Below are 25,927 nucleotides of genomic sequence, written 5' to 3'. Positions count from 1 at the left end.
CAGAATTTAATCTAAAGACGGCACTATGAGACAAAACATCAGGGTAACCTGAATGCAATGCAGAAGATACAGAAAGCAGCATAATTAAATAAGAATCTGACACTTCAGCGGACGTTTTAATCCGTGCACAATCACAAAGTGATTTCAAGTGAAGCTGCTTTTATGGGAGACACAAATGCACCAGTGCACCTTGCCCCACTTTCCCTGTTGCCAAGTAATGTTAAACCAAGTCGTCACTACGGTGTTCCCAAATACGCACTTTGCTGATAAACTGAGCGCACTGCGCACTGAGTTTGCACGGCGCTTTGGTGACTTTGAAGAACAAAAAAAGTCCGTCTACATGCGGCTCGAACCTTGTGCATGTTTGGTAGCACATATCTGTGTGAGAAGCTCTTCTCAGTGATAAAGACTAACAAAACAGCACACAGGAGTTGCCTCACTGATGAGCACCTGCAATCCATCCTGAGAATCTCCACAACACAGAACCTCACACCAAACAGAAACGAACCTGTTGCCAAAAAAAGATGCCAGGCGTCCAGCTCTAAAATGACATATGAGCAAAGACAACTGAATGATTTGATTTGTTATTGCTGAAAGGAACACATTTTATTTATATTTCGGTTTTATTTAGGTTTTGTTATGCAGCATGTTCATATTTGAATTTGTATAATTTTGACAGGATATATTTTTATGGAGAGCAAAATCTTTTGGGATATTTAAAATCTAAGTTTATTTTTTATATAAAATTACATAAGAGTAAAGAAATTTGAATGTTTGTTCTTTTAACGCTTTACTTTATTTCTAACTTGTATAATTTAGACAGGATATATTTTAATGGAGAGCAAAATATTATAAGTTGTTTAAGGTTTGAGTTGATTTATTCACGAATAATATTCCTGTCTGTTTTACCATTCCTACCAAAGATATTTCTGTCGACTAAATAAAAATTCCTTCTATTTAAAATTTAAATAGAACTTGAACAAATATGATAGTTCATAATATCCACGCAGACTTGCGTAAGAGCGGAGTCATCCGTTTTAACAAGCAGCGTATTGCACTGATATATATAAATAGCTGTGTGTGTATATATATATATATATATATATATATATATATATATATATATATATATATATATATATATATATATGACAACAACACTCATCACTCACAACAGTGACAAAACAATTACATTGACAATCATGTTACGTTATTTTCAAAATATTTCCTTTTCTTTTTCATTGCTTCTTTAACACACTACTTCTCCGCTGCGAAGCGCGGGTATATTGCTAGTCTACAATAAAACCTGTTTTAAATGTGAGATATAAGAGTATATGTTACTGTGTAAAAAGTAAAAGTGCTGAATATGAATTGTAAGATAAATTCACCCTGACTTCCTAGAGGAAGGATATTTGATTTTGAACGCTGTAGTTCCTTAAAGAAGGAAAATTATACAATGAATAACCAATTTAATTCTCAACGCAAAAAAGCTGAGGACCATAAAAAAATGGAAATTTTAACTTAACCCTTATCAAATTCAAAACAGGTACACTTGACTACCTATTTTATCTATAAAAATATAAAAAGGTAAACAAAGTAGCTAATAAAATGCTTGGAAGTGGGAAGGGCTTCTTAACAGAGCGACTGGTTTCTTTACAAAAAAGACCTCAATTTGCCAGAATAATCATGGACACACTTGTGTAACATGTTTATAATAAAATGGTATAGACTTATTTACAGCATAAGTACGCTTGCATTTGTTTTCTTAAGCATGTTTCTATATTACTGAACATTTTTACATTGGCTGTTATGCTTAATATGCTTTTTACAACACTTTTTGCATTTCTCTTAGATGAAAGCTAACCATATACTGTATAACACAGCATCTTTACAGATCATGTGGCCTGGGATAGGAAACATGATAACAAGACATAAGAAGTACATTTAAAGTAAGCATTTCATGCATTTATGAAATGTCATCTAGATGCAGTTCACAATTTTTAATTGCTTTGGAAATCCAACTATTGTGCACTCTATTTTTTCATCTGATGCCAATGTTTCATTTCTGGTTATAGTGCTCAAAGAAATTTTTCAACCCAATCAATAACAAAAACTGTTTAAAGGGCCAGTACTTCCCTATTTAGATCAACATTTTAATTTTATCAAAATAACAAAAAGTTTCAGGGACTTGTATTATTATTGCTTAATTTTCTTAAAGTGCTTTCATCACTCAAAGTAAAAACACTCCCAGACTGGAGGTGATCAAACTTTTGAAATGTAAGCCTGCCTTACACACGGGAAATCTTTTCATAATGAGACCTTATGATGTCAGTACAGATCTAAACATTTTTTGCACAGAATTAAAATAACATATAATAAAACAGCATAATAGAAATTATACTGAGTTGGAAATAAGTTACATTGCCTACTTCTTAAATGCATACATTTGAAATTCAAAAATCTGGCAAAGTAAAAGTAATTATAGAACATATTTAAATGAATACTATAAATAAATTCATTTCCAAAGTAAGCAGTGTGCTGATAACTTTGCAGCATACAAGAAAGGGACCTGGCATGACAAATGTTAATTTGAATAGCTGCTGGCACAGGTGTGTCAATTATACTCTGCAAAAAACAGACAAATTGGTTAGTAATAGCGAGCATTATGCAGAAACCAATCCCAGATGGGTTACCAGTCTGTAGTAGTTAAATGCACATACTAACACAAGCATGTTCATTTTTAGGTAAATCAGAGTGTCTAGTTTATCTTTGAGAAATGTGGAGAACCAAAGGGGGTGGGTTGGGGAATCCAGCAGAAAGGGAAGAACAGACACACAGTGACTGAGCTGGAGTTTCAACTTCCAATTTTCTGGAGCTATGAGTCATCTGTACTAAGCTGTGGCCAATCAGGGAATATCAATTATAAGAAAATATGCAACATACAAGTATAAAATTTACTATAATATCATTTTAGCATCCATCTTACATAACCAGAAAAAAAAAAATCTATAATGTATTTGATAACCTATGACTGTAAAGCTGTTGGGCCAGATCCAACAGATTCTTAGGAACTACTAAAACTCTACTGGTGAAAAATGTATTTTAAAACTAGTGATCACTAAGACCATAGGAGAACATGCAAACTTCATACTGAACAATGAGACCATGGAGGTAATCCGGGAAATCTGGAAATCACATGCATACTAATGAAGCTGGACTGTCTGCTGTTGATTAAACATTAAACACCATATTTGATTCTATTAATATACAATTAAGCATTTTCTTCTCCATCCATCCATTATCCAACCTGATATATCCTAACTACAGGGTCACGGGGATCTGCTGGAGCCAATCCTACCCAACACAGGGTGCAAGGCAGGAAACAAACCCAGGGCAGGGCACCAGCCCACCACAGAGCACACACACCCACACCAAGCACACATTAGGGGCAATTTAGGATCGCCAATGCACCTCACCTGCATGTCTTTGGACTGTGGGAAGAAACCAGAGCACCCGGAGGAAACCCACACAGACATGGGGAGAACATGCAAACTCCATGCAGGGAGGACCCGGGAAGCGAACCCAGATCTCTAATACCTTTAAAATTACCTGCTAAAAGGTGTTCAGTAAAATAGTTTGGTAGTGTTTTAATGTGAGTTTGAGCACATATAAAAGTAATGAGAAAAGTTTTTCCAATGATGCCAGTTTTATTCATGTACATTGTATGTTCCCACATTTTACATTTTATGAGGTGCAGATCTTCCCATCTATCCATTTAATTGTTCTGAGTAACTTCAATTAAATAACCACCTTTATTTCACCCTCTGTTGTAAACTGCATGTGTTCTTTGTAACTTATTTTTGATTAAACTGGTATTTAATAAATAAATAAACCACTTCCATCAAAATATTACATGTTCCTTATAGGATAGAGGATACTGAATCAAAATCTGGCATCAGATTAGCTCTATCATATCTAGTTTTTGAGAGATGAATGTTTAAAATGAACCAACACTATTTTAGAAAAAAAAACAATATTTTCAGAATTAACTATTTATTAAATGTTAATTATTACTTACAAAAAAGTAGTCAATAGATTTTTTCCTCTTATTAATTCCCCAAAAGTGTTTCATGGCGTGAATGACCAATAGATGTTTACAAACACAGATTCACTCCACTTTTCACTGTAGTGTGTCTCTTAATTTGAGGGATATACTGGTGGAACCTATCCCCATGTTCATCAGTGACCGCACCCAAAAATCCAAATGAGAGTGCAGGAAATGGATTTTTAAATACATGTTTCACCCAAGTGCTATATAGGAAAAGAGAAGCTTCTCAACTAGTTCTTCACAGTTTTCAGCTTTTGTATAAATAAGAATATTGTGGAACACGCTCTTTTTCTTCACCCTCCAATAAAGGGAGGCTGTGTATTTTTACTGTTGGCTTACCTGTTACCTAGTCGACAATGGATGGATCAACCCAATCTTGCATATTTTTGTAAAAACCATATAAACAACAAATTTATCTCTTCTGGACAATAAAAATGCATCTTTCTAACCTTCTATGGGAGAAAAAAAAAAAAGAATGATAGCCAATAATGTGTAGTGAATATTTGATTTAGGTTGTTTCCACCAAAACTAATGTTAATTAACTAATGTTTTCATCTCAAAATATACTTCAAATAATAATTGGAGTATTAATATTACTTGTGTCATAAAACAAGGATAACCTCTCTCTCTCTCTCTCTCTCGCTCTCTCTATTATAAAAAAAAAAAAACCTTGGGAGGAAGACTAGAGAGACAAGACGTGATCTTCTCGGAAGACAATTTGACGTCCCGCGAGAGACACTTTAATGTCAGACGAGACGAGGCAGTGAGCCAACATTAAGAACAAGTTCATGGACATCTAACCTAGTAGTTGTTGGAATGCATTTGGCAGACACACTTCACGTGCCCCCAGCTCTTAAAAGAACGATAAGTGGCAAGCAGAACATGCAGCTCGCCAGCAGATGATCAGAACGCTTCTCCTTAGCATGCGTTCACCCCCATCCTCCGACCCCCTCCCCCCCTTCACAACACGAGCAGCAAAAACGCGAAGTGGCAAAAGGACAGCTACTGTACAGGCTTTTAAATGATCGACGGGCAGCGCGATGAGCAGAACATGCAGCTCGTCAGCAGCAGTAGTAGCAACAAGCCAGAAGATGATTCGACCGCTTCACCGTAGCTTGCGCCCAGCCCCCCAATTCACAACACGAGCAGCAGAAACGCGAAGTGGCAAAAGGACAGCTACTGTACAGGCTTTTAAATGATCGAAGGGCAGTGCAATGAGCAGAACACGCAGCTCATCAGTAGCAGTAGTAGCAACAAGCCAGAAGATGATTCGACCGCTTCACCGTAGCTTGCGCCCAGCCCCCCAATTCACAACACGAGCAGCAGAGACGCGAAGTGACAAAAGGACAGCTGCTGTACAGGCTTTAAAATCATCAACAGGCAGAGTGACAAACAGCACACGCAGCTCGCCAGCAGCAGCAGCAAGCCAGAAGATGATCTGATCTGCAGCTAACCCCCAGACCCCCAAAAGCCCCCAACACAGCAAAAGTGAAAATAATGCATATGTAACAATTCCCATGAAAATAACACTCTCTTTAAATTGTATATCCAGTAAAACAAACCCGGGGGTGGGCGAGCGAAGCGAGTAGTGGGCGGAACCCCCATAGTCTTTAAAAAAATACAATTTTTTTCAGAACCAGATATCTCACAGAAATTTTTTGTGATTGAAAATTCTTATGTAAGAAATCGATTTAGAAAGTGGATTTTGGTGCGGACCAGTGTTACTGCATGGGAAAAGCACATTTTGATACACATTACAGAGGTTAAAAATAAAATTAAAAATCGACCAATTTTAATATTTATGTATGAATCAAAAAAGATACACTTAATAGGACCACAAAATTTACAAATAATGAACAGTGGCAGGGTCACATGTGCATGTTTGTTACATCCAAGATTATATTCGAGCATCCTGTTCGTATTGCAAACAGTATGTACAGAACACTTTTAAGTCGGGTTCAATCATAAAAGGAACTAAACAAACTTAAATAATTTTGCTCGTACTATATCTGTAAACATTCTGTAAAATTAAAAAAAAATTACATATGAGTGATTTAATAGTGGTCCACTCAGCATTGGTTCTTGCCTTGCTCCCAATGCTGTTGGGATAAGCTATAGCTGCAAAAGACCCATTACAAGACAAAGGGTTTAGAAAATTAAAAAAAGCAAGTTGTTCAAAGCATTCAATCAGCTTGAGCAAATACACTAAATTAACACAAGCACTTAGTTCTTCTATGACAGAAACATATTTTAAATTATTTATTGGTTTACTCATTGGACATATAGATTTGTTACTTGCAGTTACCACCCCATGTTAAATTATTAACAGAAAATTACTTTCTTCTCATTGTACCTCTGTGCTGTTCACTGAACCAAACAGAAAAGATTAATCTCAATCAAGACACCTTCTATAAAACTCATAAAGAGTGCATGTCATTTTAATTGACATGGTAACAAAAACTGAAGCTGATATCTCCATTCAGGTTCCGAACCCTTTCATTATTTTAGTAAATAGTGACATTTCACATATGTTGAATTCTGAATTAACAACAGTGACATTACATCGATTATTGCAAATCTTTGCCTCTCAACTACAGATAAAAGTACCGATACTTGCATTTTCCCCAATATTCAAAAGCTATTAAAAAACAATTAAAAAAACAAAGTATGCCAAAAAGAGGCAGATATTTTAATTAAATGGTGATGAAAGAAGAAGAAAAAGGTGCTTTTAGGACAGCATAAGTTTAAATCATATAGAAAATTGCACCTTTTGTAGATAAAAGAAAAATGCCCATAAAAGGTAAAATCAGGTATCAATCTGTATCAATGTCTAGGTTTAATAAAGGCATATTATTTAACTAGTGATTAAAGATGAGAGCTTAAAAGGAGTGGATGATAAGATAAAGAAGGCACTTTACACCTAAAACGACAGAGCACTGCAGGATATAATTTTACAGACATGCAACTAGGATATGTACAAGAGTCAGTCAGGACTTTTACATGCCTCCATATTCAATGCCTTTTCTAAACCACTGATTTAGTTATGGTTCACAAGGTGCTATTACATATTCCTCCACCTCAGGATACACATGCACACAACAGTTCCTTATACAAGTGTTTAAAATGTGAAAGACACAATATTTTTGAAAGAGAAAAAGTTTCATTAAGTTACAGATTAACAATATACAGTGTATTTGGACAGTAACACAATTGTTATTAATGTGGCTCTTTGCCCAATCATGCTGGCATTTGAAGGAAACAAAGCATATGAGCTTTTACTGTAGATTTTTAGCATTAAATTGATATTTATACAAATAACAGTGTATTGTATGAAATTGCATATATGTAGTTATCCCCATATTTTAAAGAACCAAAAGTAATTGGACAAATTAATAACGTTTGGGGGCAAATAGAACCCATAGACATCACCAGGCGCTGGGTTTCTTTTCTAGTGCATCTCTAACAATGGTGTACTATAGCCATCTTCAGTTACGGCTTATTTACTGTAACGGACTTACTGTCTTTAGTATTGCATTCAGAAAATGAAATGCATGGTCAGATTTTGGTCTGATGATTGACTCAGCCATTCAAGAACATTCCACTTTTGTGGCCTTCAACAACTCTTGGGCTGGTTTAGCAGTACGCTTTGGGTCAAAGTTCTACTGCAATATAAGTCACTGTCCAAGAAGTTTTAGTGTATTCTGTTAAAACAGAGTATTTAAGATGTCCCTGCACACCTCAGAATTTATCCTGTTTTTCACGGGCAGTCACCTCATCAATAAATATCAGGGAACCAATTTCTATAACACTGCCTCACACCATGTTTCATAGAGGAGGTGGTATTCTTAGGATCATGAGTCTTCCCTTTCTTTCTCAACACCTTTCACTTCCCATCACTCTCCTACAGGTGATTCTTCATTTCATCTTTCCATAAGACGTTCTTCCAAAATGGTACAGAGTTTTTGATGAAGTTCTTAACAAACTGTAACTTTGCATTTTTTTACTCTTAAGGCATAACCATGGTTTGTATCTTGTGGCTACACAAAGAGTTAAAAACGGTTTATTCCTTAGCATTGAAATTATTAATCTGTCATTGACTGCAGTAGTCTTCCTTAGTCTACCAAGACATTTGGTATTTGTGAGCTCACAGCCTCTCTTTGTAGTAATGTACCAACAATGTCAAGTTTTACTATGTCACATAATGTTTTTCTTTCATTTGTCAACCTCATCGAAGAACTGATGCCTATTTGGTCCTATTGTTGAGTAGCATCAGATACAGATTGCCAATGGAAATACCACAATTCCATCAACAGTAAACATTTCATCAAGTTAATAATGCATGATTTGACAATGCCATAACATTGATGTAACCAAGAAACAGCTAAGCAGCCAATTGTCCAGTTTTTTGGCTCCGTTAAAGGGGAGTGGGAAAATGGGGGATACATAAGAAGTATTGCAATTCACATACCATTCACAACTTTTTGTATGTAAATACCTTTAATTAATTTCTGAAAGTCTACATTAAAACCTCACATCCTTTGCTTCATTTCAGTATGATTGGTCACAGTCACATTAACAACAATTGTGCCACTGCTCAAATACTTATGGAGTGGAAAGGCATGCCTTATTAAAATAATTCATTTTGTCATTATATTAATTTTCTATTATGTGCAACTATTTACTACTACTGTTTTTTTCTTTTAATAGTAATAATGCATTAGTAGATTGCCTTTCTATGTAAGAATATAATGATTAAGTACTTAAGGGTAAAGTTTAATGCATAATACGCAATCTAGCATCCTCTATCATTTGACTTTTCAAGTGTTAAAAAAAATCACCTCCTTTGTGCTCAGCTGTGTGTTCAAGCAGTTTTGTACAGTGGAATTAGATCTCCTCACTTTACTTTAGCCCATACTCTGGATACAAGCTTGATTAAAGTAATACTGTGTCATATTCAATTACCAATGTACTACCTCTAAAAGCTCAAACATGACCCATTGAGAAAGGAAAGGAGATACTCTCTCAATTAGTGCAAGTTTTCAGCTAACACAAATGTTACAATTTGTCATAAAGAAAGTAAGCAGAGAGAGAGAAGGAAAAGCATGTTTCATAACTGAATAGTTTCTTAAAAATATTATTTGGCCTGCTTGCATAAAAATAACTAAAAATGATCATACTACTGCTGCTACCATCAATTCTACAAATTACTATTAGAGATACAATATACAAATCTGAGATAAAATGTCCCCGAAGGTAATCCACTTTATAAGAATGTAGTATTTTCAAAAGGTTACCAATCTTATTTATAAATCATGTTTCTATAAATATACAGATACAGTTGCATAATCACTCTAACAGCTTAACATTCCTGTGAGACATCAAGTTATAACAAGCTATAGAGTAATGTTGTTTCAGGCAATCAAGTTAAATACAATAAATGCAAACTCTACCATTTAAAATGTAAAATAAAAATCGTAATTGCTACTTGGACTTCTATATCATTTTAAATGAACAAATAAGCTTTTTTCTACACTTAGGTTTGACAAATAGCTGAGCTAACAAAATGAAGAGAGACCCAAGACCTCATAATTTAAGCACATCAAATAAAAAGCTTCCTTTCTCTTACCTCAACATTAAACTACCAGTAATTTAGTTCAATAAAGACAACAAAGGAAGATGAATACATAAAAATACCTATAAAAGGATGCCCTCTTTGTCATACAGGAGGCATGCAGTTTGATAGGCCCCCAGAATTAAGTAACAGTCATGGACTGACTCTGCATCCCTGACCGTGCAGCTTTTTGCTGATTTAAGCACACAGAACAAGTATGTATTTGACTTTGACTTTTTTTTTAAATTAACACCCATCAACATTTTGGGTACTTTATAAAAGCATTATTTCAGCTCACCTTACACTCTTAAAATTAGCACTAGCAATCCATATACCAAGCCATTCCTGCACCCCTGTTCCCTAGCAAATAACTGTTTTTAAACTGCTACACTCCACTGACGAAGCTGAGGAACACACAAACCACACACTGCCTTGGCTTCTTACCGTTTCCAAAGATATACTTTATCCAATATTACCAATACACGTTACCAAAGCATAAAAATAAACCCTTTGAAATGGGTTGTCAGTGTGTTGGCAGTGACTGGGGGGAGGGGTTGTTTCAAAAAGAGATGTGTGCACAATGAATTTTATATCTTTCAGACCGATCATTGGTTCTTTGTATAAAATGGTAGATCCCAGAGGCTGCCTAACAGTCTGTCATAAGGAAACTGGGAAAAACAAACATCAATATATTCAGACAAAGACGGAGCACCAGTTAGCACACACAAAACCAGAGAGCTGAGATAAGGTACTTACATGACGATTCTGTGCCGAACATGGCTGGCCCAGATGCTGCTGTGGAAAAAAAGGGGGGAGGGACGGGGGTGAAAAGGGAAAAAAGGGGGGGCAAGAGGTGGAGGGGGGGGAGATGAGGCAGCTATACAGCAGGGGTCATGAAAGCAGACAATGCAGTCCGTGCTCTGTGGCTGCCAGATGCTCCGTTCAAAAGCCTCAAACTGCAAACAGCTTTCCCTTAAATCCAATGTGGAAAAATATACTCCTTGGAAAATGAGAAATAAAACACATCCCCTTAAAGTGAGAGCCAAACAATCCACAAAAATAATAATAATCCAAGGCTTTGTTAAAATCCAGAATGCAGATGATTCAAGGCAAGTGCTCCCTTTACTGTGATGCAGCAGAAACTAGATACTGCAATTCACAAGCCTGGCTCCCAAGTAAGACAATAGCACAAGCTATGCAAACACAGAGTGACGTCAACACACTGCAAAGACCGACTGCTGTTAACTAGAGGCATGGACAGCTGAATGGGAGAAGAAAGCAAATCAAAGGGGAATTCTACAGTAGCAAAAAAGGAAAAAAAATGCACACAGTCGCCTCCCCAAGCAGTAAGCTTAGGGAATACTAGATAACCTTGCATCTGCCAGGACCGCAATCTGACAGAAATAATGGCTTTGAGAGCTGCGTGCTACAAAGCGCAGTCATTAAAGTGCACTTAATAAGACAAGCTGAGCTTTAAAAACTTGCAGACAAAGGTTTAAGCAACTAGAATTGCAAATTTAAAAGTATAAATTAAAACAAGGATGAAAAGCATGACACAATAAAGAGCACATGAATAAAAGTGAGAAAGTGAGCATAGGTTTGTAAAAAAAAAAAGAGACAGAATAAGCAGATTTTAACTAATGGAAACCTTGTCAATTACCTAAATAAAATAAAAAATGCACTTTATAAGATAAGATCATAACATATCCCTTCTTCTCTAAAAACAATGAAATATATACTGTATTAAACCGAAATCTTTTGATGGAGAGTAAAAAAAAAAGAGTCATGCATTTGAAACAGTTGAAATTGCTGAAGTTAACATCTGAACATGTGGCAATATAAACAAGTTTCAGTTTATATACAGTAATCCCTCGCTATATCGCGCTTCGACTTTCGTGGCTTCACTCTATTGCGGATTTTATATGTAAGCATAACTAAATATATAACGTGGATTTTTCGCTGCTTCGCGGGTTCTGCGGACAATGGGTCGTTTTACTTCCTGTACATGCTTCCCCAGTTGGTTTGCCCAGTTGACTTCATACAAGGGACGCTATTGGCGGATGGCTGAGAAGCTAACCAATCAGAGCACGCAAGTTAAGTTCCTGTGTGCTGAATGCGGTGTTAACCAGGAAGTTTCGTCTTGCTCATTCAGCATCAACGTGTTTCACTGTGTAAAGAGTTAACTTTTGTGCTCTTTTGTGTTTATCTTTGTGCATAGTAAAGCCCTTCATTAAGGCTCCAAAACAATCTGCTCCTGCTACTGCTTAAGGGTCTGTGCCCAAGCACCAACGGAAGATGTTAACAATTGCCGAAAAGGTAAACATTTTGGATTTGTTGAAGGAAGGGAAAAGCTACACTGCTGTAGGACGCCATTACAGCATCAATGAGGCTACGATTCTTTTTATTTAAAAAGTAGGAAAGGAATATAAGATCTCGCCGCAGTGTCCTTTTAACCAGGGTGCAAAACGAGTTGTAAGTGGATTTAATAAGGCAGTAGTCTGGATGGAATCTACTTTAGGGATTTGGATTGAAGAAGAATAACGGCGGTGCTACACAGCTGCCTGAAGTGGCTCCTTTAGAAGGGCTGTAACACTCTCCTATGTTGTGCAGTAAAATTAAACTCATCGTTATCGGACAAGTCATCGTGCCATTGTTGGTGAGTAACCAGAAGGCATTTGATAAGGTGCCACATGAGAGGTTGGGCATCAAGTTAAAAGAAGTGGGAGTTCAGACACAGGAAGCAGAGGATGATGGTGCGAGGAACCTCATCAGAACTGGCCGATGTTAAGAGTGGTGTTCCACAGGGGTCAGTGTTAAGGCCGTTGCTATTTTTATATATATATATATATATATATATATATATATATATATATATATATATATATATATATATATATATATATATATATATATATATGATTTAGATAGGAATATAAGTAACAAGCTGGTTATGTGTGCAGATGATACCAAGATAGGTGGATTAGCAGATAATTTGGAATCCGTTATATATCATTACAGAAGGACTTGGATAGCATACAGGGTTGGGCAGATTTGTGGCAGATGAAATTTAATGTCAGTAAATGTAAAGTATTACACATAGGAAGTAAAAATATTAGGTTTGAATACACAATGGGCGGTCAGAAAATCGAGAGTACACCTTATGAGAAGGATTTAGGAGTCATTGTGGACTCTAAGCTATCGACTTCCCGACAGTGTTCAGAAGCCATTAAGAAGGCTAACAGAATGTTAGGATATATAACATGATCTGTGGAGTACAAGTCCAAGGAGTTTATACTCAACCTTTATAATGCACAGGTGAGGCCTCATCTTGAGTACTGTGTGCAGTTTTGGTCTCCAGGCTACAAAAAGGACATAGCAGCACTAGAAAAGGTCCAGAGAAGAGCGACTAGGCTGATTCCAGGGCTACAGGGGTTGAATTATGAGGAAAGATTAAAAGAGCTGAGCCTTTACAGTTTAAGCAAAAGAAGATTAAGAGGTGACATGATTGAAGTGTTTAAAATTATGAAGGGAATTAGTACAGTGGATCGAGACTTGTATTTTAAAAGGACTTCATTTAGAACACGGGGACACAGTTGGAAACTTGTTAAGGGTAAATTTTGCACAAACATTAGGAAGGTTTTCTTTACACAAAGAACGATAGACACTTGGAATAAGCTACCAAGTAGTGTGGTAGACAGTAAGACGATAGGGACTTTCAAAACTCGACTTGATGGTTTCTTGGAGGAAACAAGTGGATAGGACTGGTGAGCTTATATATAAGAGGATACAAAGGGATTATGCTGTAAAACTGTGCAGGGAATATTTATAAACAGTGAGGGCGAGTTTATAAGGGCTTAAAATATATAAAAATAACCATACAAACATATGGTTTCTACTACATGGATTTTCACCTATCGCGGGGGGGTCTGGAACACAACCCTCGCGATCGAGGAGAAATTACTGTATACATTTTCACAAAATAGTGGTAGTACTAGGGTGTTGTACCGTGTTAGCCATTATGAATGTAGTGAGAAGTCAAGGTGTCATTTTGTTTGACTACATAAAATAATGGGGAAATTTATTACTTTTTAAAAATATGAATACAGTATGCATGAAATAACTATGAACTCATGTAAACTAAATTCCCACTATATAGTAAACATTACCAATGAGTATTTTTTAACACATTAGTGGACTGGAACATGAATTTACACATGCATCATACGAGGTGTGGCAGAAAAGTAATGAGACTGGCAACACTGCAAGCGATCTGGCAACCCTGCGCTGTTGTCCTTGATAGAGCAGGTGCAGCAGTACCCTCCCATAGCTCAGTGCGAGTTTCAACTACGTGATTTCTGTGACTGCTATTAGCGAAGTTGTGTTTTTGGTTGTGCGTCACGCAAAATGGAACAGCGGAATTTGGAGCAACGTTGTGCCATTAAACGGCAAGTGTGACGTTTGAAAAGTTAAAACAGGCCTATGGGGAACATTCTTTATCCCGAGCTCAAGTTTTTCGCTGGCAAAAATCATTTTTGGAAGGCAGAAAACACGTTTTCAGGGAGGACTTCAACTTCGAAAACCAATGAAAACATCGAATGTGTGAACACTCTTGTGAGATCAGACCGTCGTTTAACATTAAGAATGTTGAGTGAACAATTAACTTTGAACAGATTTACCGTTCATCAAATTTTGACTGAATATTTGCACATGCGAAAGGTCTGTGCCAAAATGGTGCCGAAAAACTGCCCTCTCCATAACAGAATTTTTGACCTCAAAAGGCATTCCTGTGGTTCCCCAGCCCCCTTATTCACATGACCTCAGTCCGTGCGACTTTTTCCTTTTTCCTAAACTGAAAAATGTCCTCAAAGGACGTCATTTCGGGACTTTAGAAAACATCCAAAAGAGTGTAACGGACATGCTGAAGACCATAACGGTTGAAGACTTCTAGCGCTGCTACCAACAGTGGGAACAACGTCTCCATCAGTGTGTAGCTGCCCAAGGGAACTACTTTGAAGGGGATAACATTGATGTTTGAAAAAAATAAAAACTTTGGCAAATAAAAAAAAAATCACTCATTACTTTTCTGCCACACCTCGTAGCATATTTTTGACCAGCTAGCTTCATTATAAAGGAGCTTCATTCTTAGAGGATCTGTTAACCGAGGTATTACTGTATCTGTAGTTTTAACTAGTCAAAACGTAAACACAGGTAGCTTTCCATCAGTGCTTCACAGTGGGAGAATACCATTGACATATGGCAATTTGTTTTAAATTTTAATGCCTGATGAGTCATAATTTGTTATACAGAGCTACAGAGAATGATGCAAAATTGGATGCCATCATGACAAATCCCCTCCAACCTCACCAGGAGGTGCTCTCTTGGAGCACTTTTAGCCATTGGTTCATTCCATCATAGTGTGCTACAAAGCAGCTCTGGGGTCTTTTCCTGCCCACTGCTATCAGGCAATTCAATGCTTCCTCCTGGGGTATTGGTTAAATTCATTTTGAAATAACATTTTCAAATATCTGCATAATATGCATTTATTTAATTAATTTATTTATTTGTTGATGGGTATCCTCTTTTTTTATGTTACTGACGCTATACACATCTGAATTTCCCCAAGGGATATCAATACTGAACTATAGTTATCATTAATTTTTATTTTGATTATTCAAAATTCAAAATGCATCCTAAATGGTCAGACATCATATTTAGTTGTCTACAATGTAAGTTTGACACATCTAAAAGTAATTATAAGTTAAAAGAACAAATGAAGACATTTTTAATGTTTAATCCTATTATGTTTAAAAAGAAGGCAGATGCAGTGAAAGTGGAAGAATATATAAAACAAAACATGTTAAAGCCACAGCTTAGAAGAAACACTGCTGGAAATAGGACAGTGCTGTTGCAAATGCAGGATAATTTAGTGAATAAAATGTACTCAGTATAAATATACTGTATATATAAAAAAAAGACCACCACCATTACATGCAAACAATTTTAGTGCTGATTGCCAATATTAAAGTGTATACAGTACAACGAAAACAATGTTTTCATATATACTCTTTTAAAGGTTATTTTAACACTATAACAGTTCATTTAATACTGTCAATTGAGTTGTGATTTGCTGCTTAATTACCTGAAATTTCCCTGACATTTAAAGCCTTTAAAAAAAAAAAAAGGAAAAAATTATGGTCCAGAATCTCTGAAAACAAGATTACAGTGTTATTGATACAGGACAAGTTGTTTTAAAAACAAAGGTTTATGAGTACCTAGTAAAAGTAGTAGAAGTGGAACAGTTAAGTGCATATAAGCAAATGTGCAACCACACAGAGAGAGAGGCTGAGACTGCTGCTGATGCAACAACTAAGCTGGTAAAAGCAGCTACCAAAGAAGAAAATTCAGTCACCCCAGCAGATTAAATCTAAGATAGCATCACATCATGCAATTTAGCACACACGCATGGATTGCATGACACATATCACGCGCCACCAATTAAATGTCAATTAAAGTAATGGTCATACACATGCGATGAGGAGACAGTTTATAGGCTCAAATAAGTACGTTTGTCCACTGGACCAGGGGTTGGCACTGTCCTCTAACTCTTTCTACTCTCTCTCTACAGAACAACAAAAGAACCCTCTCAGCCTAACCATTACTTCCGGTCTCCAGACAACACCTAGTCCACCACAACCCGCCTCTGCTCCTTATGTCACTTCCCATTCCAGAATGCCACATACTCATCATGTCATTTCTTTCCGCCGATGATATATGTACCACCTTCTATTTGTCATACTGAGTTCCGTTTTGGACTCCAGTCTGTAAAGACGTATTTCACTTGCCTGACATCTACAGTATATGGGGGGATCCCCCAAACATTTTGACGTGGTCTTTGTGTTTTATTTACAGTGGCGTAGTCGACAGGATTGTCCTCATGTCGGAAGAACAGGACCTGAATACCATGCTCACCAAAAGGGTGAAGCTACAACTAGGGGAAACGCAAACCAGACTCTCAGAACCCGAGGCAAGGGAGCAAGCCAGAGCAGCTGTCAAGGAGGACTGGGTGCAGGCTCCCTCACAGGTACTCTTGCCTTTACAAGATAATGATGATATAGAGACATATTTTCTCATCTTTGAAAGAACAGAAATCTGCCACCATTGGAAACGCAAGGAGGGGGCTAACATATTGGCCCTGTTCTTAAAAAGGGAAGCGCAGCAGACTTATTATGACCTTAGTGAGAAGGAGGTTACCAATTATGACGTATTAAAAGCCGAAGTCCTTAAGTGCTATGTCGCATCCATGGACCATCAGGCAAGGCTATGCTATGAGTGGCAACATGATCAGGGCAGGGCAAACCGGCAACAGTCCTATGAAATCTGGGGTAAGGAAGGAAGCTGGCTAAGGCCAGATATTAATAATCGCCACCAGATAATAGAGAAGATTGCTTTCAACTTGTTAATTATGGCCTTGAAGGACTTCATTGCCCAGCCGGTCCATTGTCAGCCTTGGTCTGCTCGCCAAACCCAGATGGGACACATGGTCCAGACCGACCCCTTTCATCGCGAGATTGAGCCTGTGATCAAGCCAACGAAAAACAGACCCCAGTACCACGCTGCTACAAATGTGGTAAGCCCAGACAGAAGCTATCCCAATGCTCTTTGAACTCTGAGCCAATGGATTGCAGCTAGGTGAGAGGAGGAAAATGTTGTGCAGTGGCCAACTCCTTGTCTTGTCCTTGTACGGGAGTGGTAGTGGTTAATGGGTTTTAGGTGACAGCACTACCGGTACCGGTAGCAACATTTCCATTGTGGCTCGCCTATATGTGATACTGCAACAATGGATTAAAGGAACAACCAGTCTAACCCACATACATAGTGAAACTTGGTGGTAAAGGTCCACCTCTTGCATCATCAGTTACAAGAGCAACATCTGTATGATGCGAGTGGTGGTCCACCTTTTCTGGTAATAACGGGAGGAGACAGGTCTGAAAATAAAAGCGGTAACTCACACCCAACACCCAGTATATCTTTGGGCCTGGTTATGGACAGAGAGAAACCATCCCAAACAGTCTCAGCACCACGTAATCCACCGGTTGTAAGGGGTCATGTGGGGATACAACATGACGGAGTGGAATCAAAGATGGCACAGCCAAGCACATCATCTACTGGCAACGCCATATTCCGGTCAGAAGCTCCACTCATTGAGGTCAGAACTGATCCTCTATCTTCCTAAACTTTTCATTTTAGGCAAACGCTGGCCTCCTCTAACAATAGAGTCCCTAAAGCCTACAAAGAAACTCAATCCCTAGCCTCCTTAAATTCCTTTGCACCTCTCCATCAGCATCTTTTGCTTTGCAATCAATCAGCACAAACAGCAAGCAGCCTGTTATTCTATCCCCCACAAACGGAGCTCAACTGAAGCAAAAAGTTCCCATGTGTTTATCTGCATGTGAGGTGCCTGGAGTTGTATAGGGTAAAAAATATATTGTTATTTGGAATATATACATTTCATATGTGTTCCGTGTCTACAACAATCTGTGTAAGCATAAGATGAAAGGAAATGCAAGGCAAGAAATGCTAAACACATACCTACAGAAGAATAATGTGTGAAGACTTTAGTCCACATATCAAATAAACGTGTGCGCTTTTATGCAGAATATAACCAAAGTAAAAAAAAAAAAAATCATTCAATTTACATGTTGCTGTCAATGAGTTAAAAATCCAAGTTCAAATGTTAAACGACAGAAAGTTGATACGTATTCATGGTTGGTTTAGAGGTAAGAACTGCTGCCTTATAACCAAAGGTTCGAAACTGGGAGCTCTGCGTTTTAAATAGTGAGCTGCCATTATGATTACTTGTGGTCCACGGCCGGGACGCCCAGGAGGACGTGAGGAGGGCTTATGCCTCCTCCAGACCGCGAGGGGGCATCCGTCCTGGTTCTGTTGGGGGCCGCGGGTAGAGGGCTTGGAAGCCCAGCCTGTAGGGACCCGTGGCCACCGCCAGGCGGCGCCCGATACGGTTTATCCGATGTGGTCGCCGGCCGGGGCGCCTTGGAGGACCAGAGGAGGGCGTGTGCCTCCTCCAGACCGAGAGGGGGCGTCCATCCTGGTTATGCAGGAGGCCTCAGGTAGAGGGCTTAAAAGCCCAACCCTGTAGGGACCTGTGGCCACTGCCAGGCGGCGCCCCAGTGCCTAATTATCCCGGGAGCCCGGCACTTCCGCCACACCAGGAAGTGCGGGGCGACAGGGGACACCCGGACGGCTTCGGGGTGCGCAGCCGGCACTTCTGCCACACAGGGGTGTGGCTAGTGCTAATTGCCAGGGAGCAGCTGGAGCCCATCCGGGTTCCCATAAAAGGGGCCGCCTCCCTCAAGTCATTAGTGGAGGTCGGTTGGAAGAGGAAGGAACTGGAGAGAGGACGGGAGGCGGTCAAAGGAAAGAGAGGCACAGGACTGTGTGGCCTGGACATTGGGGGAATCGGTGCTGGAGGCACTGGGGTTTGTAAGTGCACGTATTTCTTGTAAATAGACTTTGTAAATAAACAGTGTGTGGTGTAAATATGATGTCCGTGTGTGTGTGTCCGAGCCAGCGTTCACATACTATAACATAATAAGACCATAAATTTGATTTGAGTCTGCAATGCCTGGTGTAAATTTTGGCTACTTCTAAAACACATGCAATTAGAAGACAGTTTAAAAAGTAAGTGCGTTTGTCTGCAGGACCAGGGGTCTCTCTCTACAGAACAACCGTCACTTCCGGTCTCGAAACAACTTCACTTCCAGTTCCGGTCCACCAGATCCCATCTTCTCCAGAATGCTACATACTCATAATGTCATTACCTTACGCCGACCACATACATATATATCTATATCTCTATCTATCTATCTATCTATATATCTCTATCTATATATACTAGCAAAATACCCGCGCTTCGCAGCTGTGAAGTACTGCCTTAAAATATTTATTAAGAAGAAAATTAAACCTTTTTAAACTGAGGGAAAATATACCAATAATTATTTGTTAAGGATCTCTTTGTATACCACATTGTGACTTCGGCCCTTCGGTTGTAATATGACCAAGCTGTGTGCTGAGCTTACTCTTAAGCATGCAACGTACAGTTGGCAATGTGAACAGAAATCTTGCTTCAAATCTCACAGCATGGATTGCTGCTGTCAAAATCGGTTTGAGTTTCATGGTTTGTTTCAATTACAACAGTATTTGCAGGACTTGGGTTGAAGAGACATTCGGCATCTGTCAAGTATTGTAAGTATACAACCAGTTTCATTGATAACTTCACATCCAGCTTTTGAGAGTTTAAACATTTATAAACATCAAAGGGTCCACTACTGAAATCGTCACCTGTGAATCTAAGATGTTTAAGAGGCACTGGCGGTTGTCCAAAGGTGTAAAATATTTGGCCATTTCGGTACACTTGAAAGCGACAACCGAACAATTCTGCGGCAGCCATCAACTCACATGCAGATGCATAGGTGAAGGGCTTAAGCATTTCAAGCTTATAGTGCTCCTGTGTAGTATAATCATCTCCTGTACCGTCATCAGTCCACACCTTGAATCTGTCCCAGTCATTCAATACATAAGACACAATGTTCCTCCGGATATCAAGAGTGAGCCTGATATGGCCGTGCAATATGTAACAAAGAGAATGGAAAAGGCAGGTGCCATCTCTGGGCATGGAAACCACTCGGTAAGTGACAGTTCTTTGATCAATGGTGATCACCTCGATAGACATGTTAATGCGGGTACGGTTGGAATGATAAAGGAAATGGGTACCTGAACAATGTAAAGTAAGTCTAAAATACCTACACAATAACTATAATCGTAATAAATGAACAATAAAACAGCGGAGAAGCCATGGATTAAATAAAAAGGCTGTAGTTATCAGCAGGAGAGGCGAATCCGTGCGAAGCAAGGAAGGGAATGTAGAGACTGGAGCGACAGACGGCCTTATATAGGCAGGCAGCCAACAACGTGGGAAGCGTTGGGATGGGGGACCCAATGCCGCCTCACACGATGACCGAGCTGCAGGCTATGGACGTATATATGTACGTAAGTAGGATTCAGTTAGCGTTGGGAACCCCATACCAAATTTATTGAAGATGGGCCCATAAGTAACAAAGACCGTTGAAAAGTTCAATATGGCGGCCGACAGTGGCATCATACCACCAAAATAAGTACCAAATTTCAGCCTTCTACCTACACGGGAAGTTGGAGAATTAGTGATATTGGAAACTTCAATATGGCGGCCGACAGTGGCGTCATACCACCGAAATAAGTACGTACATCGGTTTTGGTAAGCGCAGGGAAGCCACCTACCAAATTTCGTGAAGATGGGGCCATAAATAAGAAAGTTCAACATGGCGGACGTTGTTGACCGTTACGTGTAGAATTTCGAAATGAAACATGCTTAACTTTTGTAAGTAAGCTGTAAGGAATTAGCCTGCCAAATTTCAGCTTTCTACCTACACAGGAAGTTGGAGAATTAATGATGAGTGAGTGAGTCAGTGAGTGAGTGAGGGCTTTGCCTTTTATTAGTATAGATATCTCTCTCTATCTCTCTTTATATTATATACTAGCAGAATACCCGCGCTTCGCAACGGAGAAGTAGTGTGTTAAAGAAGGTACGAAAAGAAAAGGAAAAATTTTAAAAATAACGTAACATGATTGTTAGTGTAATTGTTTTGTCACTGTTATGAGTGTCGCTGTGAGAGAGAGAGATATATATATATATATATATATATAGCATAATACCCGCGCTTCGCAGCGATGTCATGTGTTTAAGAAGTTATGAAAAAGAAAAGGAAACATTTTAAAAATAATGTAACATGATTGTCAAAGTAATTGTTTTGTGTATTTGGCGCAGCGTCACGAAGTTGTTTTCGGTAGCTGCATCAGAAAATGTACCACCGTCTGACACGCCTCCTTTTTACTGTTTTCTCAAAGCTTGGATTGCTGCTGTCATATATATATATATATATATATATATACACATACATATCTTCATATCTATATATACATATCTACATATACACATATATATATACATACCTATCTACATCATATATACACACACAAATTATATATATGTGTGTATGTATGTATGTATGTATGTATGTGTATATATATATATACACATACATACCTATATATACACACATATATATATACTTGTGTGTATGTTTGTATGTGTCTATATGTGTGTGTATAGCTTTGGTCACTGAGTGCAAGGGAAAAATAATAAAATATAGTCTATAAGTTATTAAACAGTAAAACATTAACGTTTTAAGAAGTACAGGTACATTGAGCCCTACTGGAGTGGTTGCAGGTAAACTACATTTTAAAGACTGTGTAACACAACAGGTAAGTAACTAACAGCAGCTAAAATATATATGGATCATCTCTCGGTAGTAGATCCCTTTTGAAAGGCGCTACACGACGGCTGTGGTATAGAAATTACATTTTCTATGTGAACGTTAAAATTTGTGCCTCTGGTAATGTGCCTTACCGGCATTGAAAGAAAATTAGTTTTGTGTCCTCTGCACTGTTAAGAGAAAGGCTTTGGTTTGGGATAAAAGGTGTAAAGAAAGGAAAGTTGCCTTTTTCTTTTATATAGTATAGAGAGACGTTATGATCGCCTTTTGGGGACAGTTGCGGTGGGTCTTGTGTAGACTGGTGAGACGTCCCTGCCATTAATCAGCTGTGATGGCACTGTCAGTCCTCCACTCGTGTGCGTGTCTTCATAATCCGAGGTGATGACCTCATAATCGTATACGTGCAAAAGAAAGTGTGAATCGTCTTAATATTTTTCCGTGGTGTAGAAAAGGGGTCCCGTTTTTGCACTTGTCTGGGCTATAGCGCAGGGGAGGATGAAAAAATTAAAAGTGCTCACTTTGACTTAAGGCAGAAGCGCAGTCAGCGTCTCAAAGGCGGCACAGCTATGCGTAGCGCTGGCTGCTCGACTTTTGCTGGGCAGGAGACCACAGTTTTGCAGACACGTTCATGATATCAAAAGTCTCAGCGCTCTTTGGAGGTCATTCATATATATATATATATATATAGCAAAATCCCCGCCTCGCAGCGGAGAAGTAGTGTGTTAAAGAAGTAATGAAAAGAAAAGGAAACATTTTAATAATAACGTAACATGATTGACATTGTCATGAGTGTTGCTGTCATATATATGCCTGCCTAAATAAGTCACCCTCGCTTTGCTCTTACTTTATTTACCGTTCATTTAATCATGGCTATTGGCGGAAAAATTATAAAATGGAAGGAGGATGGCTTTACCAAAACAATTATTGATGGCGAATCGATTATTCATAAAGCTTGAATTGGTGATGTTTTTCTGTGTTAACCTCATATTTTTCAGACTTCTTCTCAAACTAAGGTGGTGCGAGGGTAAAATGAATCGGGATCGCTGATCAATGTAATCGTGTACCAGGAAATCATGCATTGACAAAAGCTCCCCTTTGCTTGTAATGCAAAGTGTGATTAAATGCATTATTTTTAACGTTATGGAGCACATGCATCGAAGCTTCTCAGCTGTGCTTGTGCTAAGAAAAGGAAAGATTTTAAAAATAACGTAACACGATTGTCAATGTGACCTTTTGTAAGTAGTGCCTGGAGGATTCAGTGTGGAGAAACTCTAGAGATAGCGTGTGTATTAACTTGTGGATTTTTCTGTGAGTATTTGGTGGCAGTCTGACGGTTGCTTGAAGACGGCATTAGCCGTGAGCTCAGCTCAGACCGAAATTAGATGAATGGGAGGGAGATGATGACGTGACTCCCCACCCGCCTTAACTGTCAATCCCCACAAACACAGTCTCTCGGAATTTGCATAAGCACACCCCTTCACCTACAATTTTAACTTAGTTACAAAGTGATCAAAACTCTCGTTTATATCCTCGTCCTCTCATTAAACTTGTATCCCGCATTACCTGTGGGCATGTGAAACGCCAGCGGTAGCCTGTCTATGAACTTAATTTAAAGTTTAGGTTTACACCTTTCTTTCTTTCCAAGGCAGCAACACTCATGAATATGGTAGTATATGTCACTTTCGCTTCGCTTCTTATTGTTTTTCGCTGCCTTCTCAATTATATAATGCATGTTTTCTTAAGCGCTTTTGGAGGTCTTCCTGGTTTTCTACGCACTGCGTTGACAATCAGTTCACGTGATTACGTGGGAGGCGTGATGATGTCACACGAAACTCCCCCCCGTCATTCCAGCTCAACTCCATTACAGTTAATGGAGAAAATACCTTCCAGTTATGACCATTAGGCGTAGAATTTCGAAATGAAACCTGCCCAACTTTTGTAAGTAAGCTGTAAGGAATAAGCCTGCCAAATTTCAGCCTTCTACCTACACGGGAAGTTGGAGAATTAGTGATGAGTGAGTGAGGGCTTTGCCTTTTATTAGTGTGTGTGTATATACATATATATATACATATATATATATACACACACACATATACATATACATATACACACACATATATACACCATGTGCGCCCAACTACGTTGCGCGTGTTAAAGTTGTCTGTGAAGGGCTCCCTGTTTAAGCGGCTGCCAGTCATGAACTTGGCCCTTAAGCAAAGCATTATGATTTTTTATAAGGGAAACAAAATTACAAAAGAAAACCCTTGGATATTGATTTGATAGGAACGGCCTACTCAGAATCACTGTCCGAATCATAATTATGTGGTGGTGTAGGAGCATTTCTGCTTCTGTCCATTCACAGTCCATCTCGTTTTCACGATGCTGTCGTTTCCTCTCACGATCTCTTCTCAACCTTTCTCTAATCTCGCAGGTTGCTTTGTGGCAATCCAAAGAGTAAGGCAATATACACAAAGAAATGGCTATAAAAGGGGGACACATAGGTATCCAGGCTCTTTAAAGCATAAATAGAGATCATTTCACTGACATGTGAGCAAGCCACAGTACAACTGTGAGACGCGCTGCACTCGCCAGCTACAACGTTGCAATAATAATTTCCGGAACATGCTGTTACTTTGTCATTCATTTTACTCACTGTCTTTCTTTCATATATATGTTACGTAGGCACATACAGTGGTGTGAAAACTATTTGCCCCCTTCATGATTTCTTATTCTTTTGCATGTTTGTCACACAAAATGTTTCTGATCATCAAACACATTTAAATATTAGTCAAATATAACACAAGTAAACACAAAATGCAGTTTTTTAAATGATGGTTTTTATTATTTAGGGAGAAAAAAAATCCAAACCTACATGGCCCTGTGTGAAAAAGTAATTGCCCCCTTGTTAAAAAATAACCTAACTGTGGTGTATCACACCTGAGTTCAATTTCCGTAGCCACCCCCAGGCCTGATTACTGCCACACCTGTTTCAATCAAGAAATCACTTAAATAGGAGCTGCCTGACACAGAGAAGTAGACCAAAAGCACCTCAAAAGCTAGACATCATGCCAAGATCCAAAGAAATTCAGGAACAAATGAGAACAGAAGTAATTGAGATCTATCAGCCTGGTAAAGGTTATAAAGCCATTTCTAAAGCTTTGGGATTCCAGCGAACCACAGTGAGAGCCATTATCCACAAATGGCAAAAACATGGAACAGTGGTGAACCTTCCCAGGACTGGCCGCCCGACCAAACTTACCCCAAGAGCGCAGAGACGACTCATCCGAGAGGTCACAAAAGACTCCAGGACAATGTCTAAAGAACTGCAGGCCTCACTTGACTCAATTAAGGTCAGTGTTCACAACTCCACCATAAGAAAGAGACTGGGCAAAAACGGCCTGCATGGCAAATTTCCAAGACACAAACCACTGTTAAGCAAAAAGAACATTAGGGCTCGTCTCAATTTTGCTAAGAAACATCTCAATGATTGCCAAGACTTTTGGGAAAATACCTTGTGGACTGATAAGACAAAAGTTGAACTTTTTGGAAGGCAAATGTCCCGTTACATCTGGCGTAAAAGGAACACAGCATTTCAGAAAAAGAACATCATACCAACAGTAAAATATGGTGGTAGTGTGATGGTCTGGGGTTGTTTTGCTGCTTCAGGACATGGAAGGCTTGCTGTGATAGATGGAACCATGAATTCTACTGTCTACCAAAAAATCCTGAAGGAGAATGTCCGGCCATCTGTTCGTCAACTCAAGCTGAAGCGATCTTGGGTGATGCAACAGGACAATGACCCAATGACCCAAAACACAC

At 38.7% G+C, this 25,927-nt stretch overlaps 1 protein-coding gene across 3 annotated transcripts in view; it reads right to left on the bottom strand.

The window, feature by feature from the left end:
- Positions 1 to 25,927, bottom strand: part of LOC120534111 (suppressor of tumorigenicity 7 protein homolog) — a 214,591-nt gene that overhangs the window by 139,801 nt on the left and 48,863 nt on the right. Inside the window, exon 1 of one of the 3 annotated variants that reach the window (XM_039761390.1) lies at positions 10,476 to 10,553. The exons of 1 other annotated variant lie outside the window; for it this stretch is intronic. In XM_039761390.1, coding sequence (XP_039617324.1) covers positions 10,476 to 10,497 — 22 coding nt within the window. In that variant the 5' untranslated portion in view covers positions 10,498 to 10,553. Of the gene's footprint in view, positions 1 to 10,475; positions 10,554 to 25,927 lie in introns of those variants that run through there. One more of the 3 variants, XM_039761391.1, reaches the window with a different exon arrangement.

This window comes from Polypterus senegalus, chromosome 8 (genome assembly GCF_016835505.1).
Source record: "Polypterus senegalus isolate Bchr_013 chromosome 8, ASM1683550v1, whole genome shotgun sequence".
Taxonomy (NCBI): Eukaryota; Metazoa; Chordata; class Cladistia; order Polypteriformes; family Polypteridae; genus Polypterus; species Polypterus senegalus.
This window is presented reverse-complemented; position numbering and strand designations above follow the sequence as displayed.